This window comes from Scardinius erythrophthalmus, assembly GCF_964197995.2.
Source record: "Scardinius erythrophthalmus genome assembly, chromosome: 24".
In the NCBI taxonomy this organism is placed as follows: Eukaryota; Metazoa; Chordata; class Actinopteri; order Cypriniformes; family Leuciscidae; genus Scardinius; species Scardinius erythrophthalmus.
In genome coordinates, this window is record NC_138244.1 from 24,008,979 (window position 1) to 24,021,736 (window position 12,758).

The following is a 12,758-nucleotide window of genomic DNA, read 5'->3' on the forward strand; positions in this document are numbered from 1 at the left end:
TGTACATGAAATCACAGACGCCGAGAGATACATTTTTTTTAAACTCAAACGTCGTTTAGAAAACTAGTCCCGTCCGAATAGGGTTGAAGTTAGTCAGAATCCGCTCAACACCATTCTGCACACTCGCAAATCCTTTCATTATAACCAACAAAGTTTAAACGTCAATAAGAGATTCATTGCGCAACTTAATTGATATCTTCAGTGATTATATTGGCAGAGATCTTTGCTCGCTTTCTGTATATAATATATATTTTTTTAAGCTGCTAACTACACATTGCATAGTTTCTGGATTAACAACCGTATTTAAATGCGTGACTTAATCTGATTGACAATGATAACCATAGTAATGGACAGAACAAAACAATCTGATACTGTATGTCAAATGATCTGTGCATTAAGTCTTGGAGTGTAAATGCAAAACAATAGACAGCACTTTTTATACATAATATGTAATGTGCTACTTTGTTGTAGGGGTGACCACGAATAGTCGAAGATTCGATGCTTCAACAGGAGGAGCCTGATTCGACTACCAATCTCACAGTCGAATCTTCGCAGATGTGTTATGAAACGAGGATCATGCCATTTTGGCTATATGGGGGTGCTCAATGGCTGATTTCACATCCAACAACCGGTTTTCTGTCAATAAGTTAATATACAGCCTATTATGATAATGCTGTAAATAAAAATGTGAAAAGAAATAAATATTTTTAACGTGCGTGAATAAATCCAACCACCCCTGTGACAGATTTAAGTTTCACTTTCCATGATCGACAGAGGAGCATCTTGGCGGCAGGGATTTAAATCTTTAACAATGTCTGGGATAAGAAAACCTAAAGTGTGGATGCACACCATCAGAAAGGATATTCTCCAAGGCAACAGGAAAACCATGATCACACTACTGCCGGTTCAAAGCTTCATTTTTGAAGAGTGCGCATGTGCGAACGTGCTCTACTATGTAAGAACGAGCCTATGATTGAATCTGGAAATAAAGCAAAATAACTGAGAAAAATTAGAAATAGTCCTCAGATGCCCTGTCTGTAATTTATACCAAAACATCTAGCGTTCTATACATCTATTCGATCTCAAACAGTTTCATTAAAATAAGTTATTACTCCACCACCTGCGTGACGACATAAACCAAAGTGGTTGAACAACCACTTTGCGACAATATGGTTTCAGGAAACAGTCGTGACTAGCAAGTTGATTTCTCCAACGATACGTCGTACTACGGTAGTTAAATTACGTCGTTGTACGGGAAACGCACCCCAGGAAGGGTACACGTGATTTAAAAATATTTCAGCCAGTTTTAATTTGATTTTTGGATGCTGTGAACATGTTTGTTTAGCTAAAAAGACTGCCACTCCAGGTTGGCCGCGTCTCTGCAGTTAAAAAGAAAGCTAACAATTCTGGCTATGCTTTCGTTATTTTTAATCATTTCTTTATTCTTATTTTATTTATTGATCACTCAGTGTTATCTAATTTAACTTTTTGAGGCTTGTGTTTTGAATAGATGTTCCCCTGCACTTTAGGCATTTTGCAGACATTTGTTTTGCACCTTGTGACTTGATTCTGACTTATTTAGTTTCTTATTTTTATTTATTATAAAGGAATATTCTGTTGTAATTCATTTTTGATTGTTTTTCGGTGCATCGATGTTGCGCTGTACACAGGCAATTTAGCCAATTTAATTTGATTTGTCGACATGTGAAATGCAAATTCTGTCTGCAGTTATCTGTTATTTCTTAGTTTTATGGATCCAAAATGTTTTTATAAATTTTCTTCTATATCTTTATATGATATTCAGTACATCGTGTCTTTAAAATGTTAAAGACCCCTTAGTCGGGGACACCACCACTTTCTTGTTCACTTTTCAAATCAGTTACATTTGTTTTATGATCTGTCCTGATAATGATTATCTTTTAATTCCTGAATAGGATGATATGAGTTAACATAAAAAACTTTGCATTTATTTTGGATTTATTGTCAGTACTGGGCTCGCCGTTCACATGGGTAGGGTACTTTGTATAGTGTGGGGGGATGACCATGTTCGTCTACCACAACCTAAGACCATTTTTTCAAACCCTGAATAGACTACAATTATATAAAAAAAAAAAAATTGGTAACACTTTACAATAACGTTCCTTTATTAAACATTAGTAAATGTATTAACTAACATGAACTAACAATGAGCAATACATTTACTACTGTTTTTGTTCATCTTTGTTAATGTTAGTTAATACAAATAAAGCTGTTCATTGTTTGTTCATGTTAGTCCATTAACTAATGTTAACAAGATTTTAATAAAGTATTAGTAAATGTTGAAATTAACATTAACAAAGATGAACAAATGCTGTATAAGTGCAGTTCATTATTAGTTAATGTTAGGCTAACTAATGTAGTTAACTAATGAACCTTATTTTAAAGTGTTACCAAATAATTATTGTAAAATTAGCAAGTGGTGCGTGAAAGTACTTAAATGTAAGGTGCAATAAGGGGGTGTTCACAAGTCACACCATGGCAGAATAGTAGGAACTAGAAAGAAAAGTTGGTTGGGACAAAACTTTTATATTGGCTTGACAAAGCCTTGTCTGAAATTTCTAGTTTTAAATGCCTCCTTGCATGATTTATCATGTTGTTAGCATGTGTCTAGCATTATTTTATATTTAGATAACATGTTTGTTGCATTTTTAATTCACTGCTGGTGTGAATTAGCATGTTGCAAGCACTTTAACAGGTTACTAGCATGAATTAGCATGTTGCTAGCATGTTTTAACACATTAACGAATTAACATTTGTTGTTAGCATGTTTCATAAATAAGCACACTCCTGTTTTGCACTCTACATGGTTTAGCACATTGCTAACATGATTTAACATGTTGCTAGGATGAGTTCATTGCTGATTCTTTGCTAGCATGAATCAGAATGTTGTTAACATGTTTTAACACACTGATAACGTGATTTAACATGCAGCTTGATTGTTTTAGCATTTTGCTAACAAATAAACAAGCTTGTAACGTTTTAACACATTGCTAACATGATTTAGCATGTTGCTAACATGTTTTAACAAATTGCTGACATGCTTTATTATGTTGCTAGAATGAATGAACATTTTAATAGCATTGTTGTAACATCCAAACATGTTTTTAACATTTTCTAATATGTTATTACTATGAGTTAACATGCTGCTAGCAAGATTTGCTAACATTAAAGCAGGGCTCTCAAGTTTTACCAAAAGCTTGGAGTGAGATGACATGCGGTTAGGGGAGGAGCCCTAATGAAGCCACGCCCCCATATGTCCCCGCCCCCCAATTTTACCCATTGTTCATAATTAACCAGCCCAAATTGAAATTATAACAATTGGTAAATCTGATAAATGACAGAGCAATTCATCACATCAAATATACTCTTTAATGTTATATTTCAAAATTACAAATAAGTTACAAAAATTACAAAAATATAACAAATTGCTCCAAACTGTTTGGAAAAACAAATCTTTTTGCATTTTGAATGTCTAGTCAAAATGGTATAATTATTTATTGTGTGGTGCATGGGACATTGTGAACAAATGACATATTAGAGTATTATTAAGGTGTGTGTGTGTGTGTGTGTGTGTGTGTGTGTGTACACAAGAGTACACACTCCAGCTTATGAAATGTGTTTTGTGTTTGAAAAATACAAATGCAATGGCAATGATTAATGTATGTTTTGACAGGATATAAAATATTACCCAGATCACTCTGCTTTACATAGCCTTAATGTAACTAGAAAGACTATTAATACAGTATAATATAGAATTTAAAATAAAATAAACAAATTTAAATGTATTTAAAATAAAATTAAGAAATACATCTTCATTCCTTCCCATACCCACTAACATTCCCTTAGTTTAAGAAAACGTATGCTAGCCAAACTGAGCCAAAGCTTCTGGCCTGGTTGCAGAGTAGTTGTAGAGTTTTTGACTGCATCAATAATAATGTATACGATGGGTTATATATTAAATGTTCTAGCCTAAAAATGTTAGACGAGCTTTCTTCCAACTTACCTTCTCCATCACGACGTGTGTTCACGCGATGTTGTTGGTTACCTAGTAACGAACGTACGGTGGCCGAGAATGTTCCGTCAACTTCCGTGTGTTCGCGCATCTGTGTTGCCTTGTAACGAACGCAATCTGGCCGAGATACGTGCTGGCGGCAGGAAACTTCACTTTGTGTGCCCGCGCCTCGTATACAACGTTATATATAAAGCTCGCAGGACAACTTGGTTGGCATTGCCTTTTCAGCGTGAGAAATACACGGTGTGGCGTGTGAGCGTGTGAACTGGTTGAATTGCGTGTGTCTCACGCCCAATGCGTGAGACTTGAGAGCCCTGTTAAAGGTGGTATCAGCGATTTCAGGCCCAAACATAAATGATCACATTCATCTAATATTTCGCTAGCTGCACGCCCCATAAGCATGCTGTCAAAAAAACGCGTCTCTCTAGGTAGCCTAGGCTCAGAGATCTGCACACAAAAACAGTTGGTATCAACATCACTCAAAACCAAAATAAATAGTGTTCCAACCAATCATCGACAGGGGCGGGTGTTGTGAGGTTTTGCGCTCGTGCACGGCTGCCTATATGACGGCTGCACGCGAAAATCTCACAACACCCGCCCCTGTCGGTGATTGGTTGGAACACTATCTGTTTGGGTTTTGATTGTTTGGCCAAACAGACTGAAAACAGCTGTTTTTGTGTGCAGATCTCAGAGCCTAGGCTACCTAGAGAGACGCGTTTTTTTGACAGCATGCTTATGGGGCGTGCAGCTAGCGAAATATTAGATGAATGTGATCATTTATGTTTGGGCCTGAAATCGCTGATACCACCTTTAAATAACATGTTGCTAGTGGTTTAACAGATTACTAACATGAATTAACACGTTGCTCGCATTATTTTGCATTTTGTTAGCATGTTTTAGTATGCTGTTAACATGTCCTAAGCTATCTGCTTAGCATGTCCTAAGCTAGTTGCTAGGCTTTGTTAGTGATATATACTTGGTGGATCAAACTTAAATAATTACACCGTGTCTGGATTGGACTCGACCATTGACGTTTCGCATGCGTCGTGCTGCTCTCGTGAACGCGCGAGACAGATCCGGAAGAGAAGAAATTGTTGAATAAAGTTGTTATTTAGTTTTTTTCTCCTCGCTTTATAAAATTAAGGTTGAACCACTGCAGTCACATGGAATATTTTTAACAATGTCTTTCATAACTTTCCGGCGCTTTTTAAGTGTTAAATAAATAGCTATCAATGGAGTCCCCCCCTTAGCCATCGGATTTTATCAAAAATATCTTAATTTGTGTTGCGAAGGTCTTACGGGTTTGGAACGACATGAGGGAGTAATTAATGACAGAATTTTTATTTTTGGGTGAACTATCCCCTTTAAATCACTGTCATTGTGAATAGGGGACTGGTTAGGTCTTAAAAAGGCAAAAGGAAATAAAACATTATTCATTAAAAAACATCCACTATGTTTTGTTAATAATTAAATTTTCCAAGTTATTGATGAAAAATAATCTGCTGCCTCTAGATATTCCATTTCCACCTACCCTTACAGCCTCTTCCGCAGCTAAGAGAGGGTGCGTGGACTCCTCGCCCAGTGAGGGAAGGCATGTGCTCCCCACAGATGGATGCCTACTAGAGGGGTGAGAAGACGCGTCGCCCAATGAGGGATACCGTAAGCTGCCATTTGGTAAGGTGGGGATAATGATGCCAGGAGCTAAAGCAAACAATCAAACAAACAAGCAAAAAATAAATAAGGTATTATCTATATACATTTATTTACATTTTTGTATATGATTCTACTTACAATTAAACACTGCATTTGACATACAAGTAACCAGATCTTATTTGCAGTGCAGTTCATTGACTTCCACTCACACCACTGAAAGTCATCAGTAAATTTTTATACACATACATAATGCTAAAGTCTCTAAATACATCTGCAACATTCAGCATCAACTAAAACTGAAAATAAATTTAAATAAAAATAACTAACTAAAATAAAGGTTTATTAGACATGATATCACTAACACTATAGATGGTTCTGATAAAGCAACATCAACAGATGTTTTAGGAGGTCTGACAGCTGGGCAACACACGCCTATGAGTTTCATAAAGAAGAGTTCATTGGTCAGAGTGAAAAGGCTTATTCATGAGTTGGGGTTATACTGAGATTATAATTATAATGTATAGTGTAGTGTTTGATAATTTAAGTAGGGCTGCCCCCTGGTCAACTAAAGATTAGTTGACGAGACACTTATTAGCTGAGGACACTTAATATTCAGTAATATTACTGATTTAAAAGCATTGACACCATTGGATGAGAACTCAACTTAGCTGGATGATGACACCACTGATTTCTGCAGAGCTGCTTTATAGCTGAATTGAACTCATTTCATAATTGATGTACTTTACGCAGGTATTGAACAAATGAATCAACACTAACTCTGAATTTGGGTGGAAAATATGCTTATTTGTCATCACCATAATGCAAAAGTTTTCAAACTGTTTAGTTCCTGGAGCCTTCCAGCACTGTACATTTAGGATTTTTCCCTTATTGGACACACCCAGCTCAGATCACAGGCCCTGTTTTTACACCTGGTATTAATATGCGTTTTGGTCGATCAGATCACAAGTGGACGAGGGAGACACATTCCTGTTTACACCTGGAGTTTTAATCCGTCTCTTTTGTCCACTTTCAACCACTTCTGTCCTGATTTCTTCGAGGGGAGGGTCTATGGGCGGCTAAATGTATGGGATCTTTCTTTTATTTTATTTTTTTACATATGAACGCACACGGAGACGACGGAAAAACATACAGAGAGCAGCAGCTTTCGTTTCTCCTCTGATAGCAGCAAATTCACGCCGAACGCTGTTAGTTTGTGTTATAAATCAGGAATGCTGAGAGAACATTGTGCTTGGTACGTCTTCAAACCAAACTTGGAACTCCAGCCGACAGTTTACATCCAGTCTGGCTAGCTGCTTCCCGTTATGTTTACGCATTAAGCAGGCGGTTTCCTAACACCTGAAGCAATCCGGTTGAATGTGTTTTCGTCTACCTCTGGAAGTGGTGGAAAGTGAACTAGCTCAAAACGTTGTAAACCCCATTTACACCTGTATTTAGTGTCGTCCATTTGTGATCCGATCATGGAGTGCTCTACTAATCAGCTGATCATCTTTCATTCCTGCATTACAATATTTTTGCATCTATGCAAATAATTATAAATTAAACAATACATAAAAATACCATGGTATACAGTACTTTACAATTTAAATATTTTTTTGTTGCTGTAATGAAATTTATTTTACATTATGATAATGAGAATTGGAATGTCACAATGCAGAAATCTTAACGGTCTTAAAGGGACACTCCACCCATTTGCATTAAGCTTTGCATTGTTAGAAACCCAGACATACTATTGAATGGTCATGCAACACTCTCTCATTTTCCCCTGAGACGGGAGAAATACGTTATTTACCTCTTACACTTCCTCCTACAATGACGCAAAAATCGTCATTTTGCGTCATTGTAGGAGGAAGTGTAAGAGGGGGGGATTTCTGTTGAGACTACAGACACTCGTTCCTCATCTTTCCCAGGGGGCGGGACCCGCTCACGCTACAGACCTATTACAGATCAGTGGGTGGGACTTTACTCTCTGAAACTGAAAGCAATATCCTCCATCTTGTTTGAAGCTAAGCTAACAGGCGCTGTGGAGACAGATGTACAGTTATGACAATAGCGGAGGAGAGTACTCAATATGATATAGAAGAAGAGGATTTCGGAAGTTTGATGCTTGAATAAGGTGTTTGTGGCTACCTTTACAAGCCGCATTATAGCGAAGAGCAGCCGAGGCAGAAGACCTGCCTGCCGCGGACGAGGAGCCCGGACTGGCTCGAGTTAGGGCGGACTGGTGGCGCCGGTGATCTCACTATGCAACTACGAACCGCTACGAACACAGAGATAGAGTCCGTCTGCGGCAAAGAATTTCAACGATGACAATTTCTCCTGGACGAAATCTCTGAATCAGACGAGGACACGGACGTATGTGTTGAGAACTATCCTAGTTTCGCACCGCATATGTTCTGACTGAACATCCAGGTACCATGCAATAATTCATCTTTTCGAAAGAAATACAAACGAGGAGTAATGCACTAATGAGTTCGCCAACTAACTAGACATTTTGTGTGAATGTGAAATGAATTTCAAGCTCTGGTGGTAGCTAGCCTTGTAGACGGAAGAGTGATTTCTCTTATAGGCAGATATGCGCTTTCTGGATTAGTGGGAGTGGCTTGCGGAGCTGTGCAATGTGGTGCATTGTGGGAGTTGTTGTCTTTCATACAAATGCGTCCTGAAGTTATTTTTTGTCTTTCCTTGGTCACGAAGGCACCAAATTCAAAATTTATTTTACATTTCGACTACATATATGACCCACTTTAAATAAAAAACAATGTTCAAATGGGTGGAATGCCCCTTTAAAAATACTTCTAAGTAAAATATACTTTTCTTTTTTTATATTTTTAGAGCTACAAAAGTTTGATGAGATTCACCCAGTAAGTTATAGAAAAGACCAGCTCCTAAAATAACTATTGCTACTCTTCAAGATCTTGGCAATATTTTGAAAAGATTTTTCTGTATTTAATAGAGCTATACATTAATCGTTTAAAGATTGAGATCTTGACTCAAATACCCATACGATCTTGATTCTAAATGACAACGATTTAGTTAGATATCTATTAAACATTTTGACATGTACAGATATGAAACAGTTTCACAAACAGTCTTTCAATCACAGAGTATCATTATTTATGTCTTACAATAATTCTAATTATTAAGTACTGGTATAAAGGTTTATAGTTCGAATATAAACACTAATGTCTATGGTAGTTATCAAAATAGAGTCAATCACCTTGTGAAAGTAACATAACACTTAAAATAAAGATTGTATCATCAATTACATCGTTATGCCAGAAGGTGGCTTGTATTTGAAAAATAATTTGTCATTGAATCATTCATTCAAAAGATGTTCAAAAACACTGATTCATTCAGAAAAGAAAAAAGTGAAGTCTTTATGAGTGAGTCGTTGAATCAATCAAACCGATTTAAAAAATAAATAAATGAATTCGATTTAATTAAATATTTTTTAAACAGACAGCAGCAATTAACATTTTGTTAGAACCTCTACGTTAACTATGTAAAATAACTACGTTATTTTGTTTTGTTTGTTCAGAATCATGATCTCTGTTTTAAACGAAAGAATCGTGACTGTCAATTTATCCAGAATCGTGCAGGTCTAATATTTAGTTTAACATCCAAACCCAAGTCTGGAGAACCAAACCTGTTTTGAGTGTTTTATAGAACTTAGGTCAGGTGGTGGAGCTGTACAAAGTCACGTTTCTGTTCAGAGCTCTGATTAAATGTTGATGAATGAATGAAGTGCAGACATACTGGTTGGTGTGTGTGGTGTGAGAGGAAGGTCTGGTTCAGCTTGTGTGAGGGTGGGCTCAAACACCGGCTCCTCTACTACGCTGATGCTGTTATTATGCATGATGTCCTGCAGCATGTTGAAAATCTCTTCAGCACGTGAACACTTGAAGGCAAATATCCCTGCAGATTGTGAACACAAACGGTTAAAAACACTTGCTGTGCTGCTGTAACAGATTACCAAAAAAAGACCAAAAGTGGACACAAACTGTTGCATACATGGTGGCATAATAAAACAATATTCTAATACATACACCTTAGAGCTGCACGATTAATCGCTAAAAGACCGCAATCTCGATTCAAACACCCAGGCAATCTCATTTATAAATGACAACAATTAACCAATGTCTATTAAACTTTTGACAAAATCACACCGGAACATTCAAATTTGCATTGGCGCTGCCAATGACCAAGAGAGAGCAGTAACTTATATAGGTATGGTATAAAAAAAACACATTGTTTTCAACCACACATTATCATTATTTCTGTGTTACACACACATATATAATATATATATATATATATATATATATATATATATATATATATATATATATATATATATATATATATATATATATATATATAAACAATTTTTGAATTATATTAATGATTTTTATGCTTTAGAAAATGAAGACTACACATAATCTTATCAGCATGATAAGCTTGAAATAAAAGCATGAACTCGTGCAATAGATAGGCAGTGCCAGGAGTGATTGCTGTCCATAACTTGGGTCAAGTGCGAGTTCTCACAAAACTCCCATTAAAATCACAGAAGCTGACAACACTGCACTTTTACTCACTGGTCACAGTCTTGTGATGTTGACCAGCATCTGACCACCAGTGCACACTTGGCTTTCTACTGTGTTGCGGACAGTGAACCCCAACCCATCCTCCCCCCTCCATTTTTTTTATTACTGATCTGCATGATTCACGTGGGTCATAATTTTAGCCTGATATAACCAGAATTCCGGATTAATCCGAAAGAATCACATCCCTGGTTATTTTGTTTAGTTGATTGTTCAGAATCGTGGGAGATTCATGATCTATGTTTGAAACTAAAAAATGTATCCCGAATCGTGCAGCTCTAATACACCTTATGATGGACAAACAAACACAACACAAAACATGTAGCATTATTCTGATACTTATCAGGAAAGCCAACATTTGCTAATCCTGCAAGAGGCTGCAGTGTTGAATCTAAATGTTGGGAGCACATCAAGTCGGACTTACCTGATCAAGCATGCAAACGCTCTCAAGCTCATCCTTTTGAAAGCATGGGTTCAAATGTTAACAGTCGTATATTAATAAACTGTGCAAAGAGCTGGTGATCAGACCTCAATTTGGATGCCTTCAAATGGCTGAAACGTCTGTACCAATTATTTCCAAGTCTCACAATATATATTTCTTAAAAACTTGTAATTTTAAGTATGATGTGCCAGAGTGTATGGTATGGGAGATTTTAATTTTACCTTGACCTGTCTGACAACGACGGCCACTCTCAAATGAGAAGAGATTTGAATCGTAGCCGTAGCGACGCAGGCACAGGTAAGGCCACTTGACAGCATCACATTTCCGTGTGCGTAGGACCAGCTCATCCTCCGTCAGCTCCATGATTCCTGCTCCCAGCTCATTCCCGTCATCATCCACATTCACCACCTGAACACACCCAACCAAACCAAACCAAACTCAACAAAACCAAATGGACTCAGCAAACAAAGCCAACCCACCACAAACAAGATCATTATAATGTAATGCAAGTATGCTGAAAGATACTGACCTTAAATTTACTCTGGTGATTGTCAGGGATTGATTCTTTATCTGGACAGCTAAAACAGCTTCCCATGGCTTCTTCAGACCATTTGATACCTAAAGCACAGCACAAAATTTAACAGTGTACAACTGGCCTGAAGCACAAATCAATGATTGACAGTAAAAGCGAAAACAGGAAATGTGGATTGTTAACAATCTGCATGGTGCTATTAATTTGTTCTTCAAGTCCTGTGGATTGGCTTGATAGGCGCAGTTTTCATCTACGCGTTTATGCATTTCTGATTGAAACATGAAGTTATGATGGGACATATCAAAGAACTCAATAGGAGGAGTGTGCGATGTGTAGTACATCTGTTAAACATTTTTTTAATTATCTCACTCAGTTTCCTCACACAAAGTATTTATGTTTTTACAATTTATAGAATTGTGTTGATTCATATTTATATTGTTAGGAATATACAAAAATGTAAAAGCGCACAACTCTAGATGATGGCATGAAGTCATTTTGTTGCAATAGCTTACACACAGTACAAGAAAGCTTGATTTCAAACTTTGAATTGAATTATACAAATATGAACTATAAATAAAATATGAACTAATTACAACCAATAGCACATATACAGTGAGGAAATTAAGTATTTGAACACCCTGCTATTTTGCAAGTTCTCCCACTTGGAAATCATGGAGGGGTCTGAAATTGTCATCGTAGGTGCATGTCCACTGTGAGAGACATAATCTAAAAAAAAAAAAAATCCAGAAATCACAATATATGATTTTAACTATTTATTTGTATGATACAGCTGCAAATAAGTATTTGAACACCTGTCTATCAGCTAGAATTCTGACCCTCAAAGACCTGTTAGTCTGCCTTTAAAATGTCCACCTCCACTCCATTTATTATCCTAAATTAGATGCACCTGTTTGAGGTCATTAGCTGCATAAAGACACCTGTCCACCCCATACAATCAGTTAGAATCCAACTACTAACATTGCCAAGACCAAAGAGCTGTCCAAAGACACTAGAGACAAAATTGTACACCTCCACAAGGCTGGAAAAGGCTACAGGGAAATTGCCAAGCAGCTTGGTGAAAAAAGATCCACTGTTGGAGCAATCATTAGAAAATGGAAGAAGCTAAACATGACTGTCAATCTCCCTCGGACTGGGGCTCCATGCAAGATCTCACCTCGTGGGGTCTCAATGATCCTAAGAAAGGTGAGAAATCAGCCCAGAACTACACGGGAGGAGCTGGTCAATGACCTGAAAAGAGCTGGGACCACCGTTTCCAAGGTTACTGTTGGTGATACAATAAGACGTCATGGTTTGAAATCATGCATGGCACGGAAGGTTCCCCTGCTTAAACCAGCACATGTCAAGGCCCGTCTTAAGTTTGCCAATGACCATTTGGATGATCCAGAGGAGTCATGGGAGAAAGTCATGTGGTCAGATGAGACCAAAATAGAACTTTTT

General features: G+C 37.2%; 1 protein-coding gene across 1 annotated transcript in view; it reads right to left on the minus strand.

The window, feature by feature from the left end:
* The window catches only part of frs2b (fibroblast growth factor receptor substrate 2b), a 52,796-nt gene that overhangs the window by 7,294 nt on the left and 32,744 nt on the right, over positions 1–12,758 (minus strand). The window contains exons 3-6 of the mRNA XM_081356265.1: positions 11,298–11,386; positions 10,990–11,176; positions 9,482–9,640; positions 5,583–5,752 (exon numbers count right to left, since the gene is read on the minus strand). Of these exons, the coding sequence (XP_081212391.1) occupies positions 5,583–5,752; positions 9,482–9,640; positions 10,990–11,176; positions 11,298–11,386 (605 nt within the window). The remainder of the gene's footprint in view (positions 1–5,582; positions 5,753–9,481; positions 9,641–10,989; positions 11,177–11,297; positions 11,387–12,758) is intronic.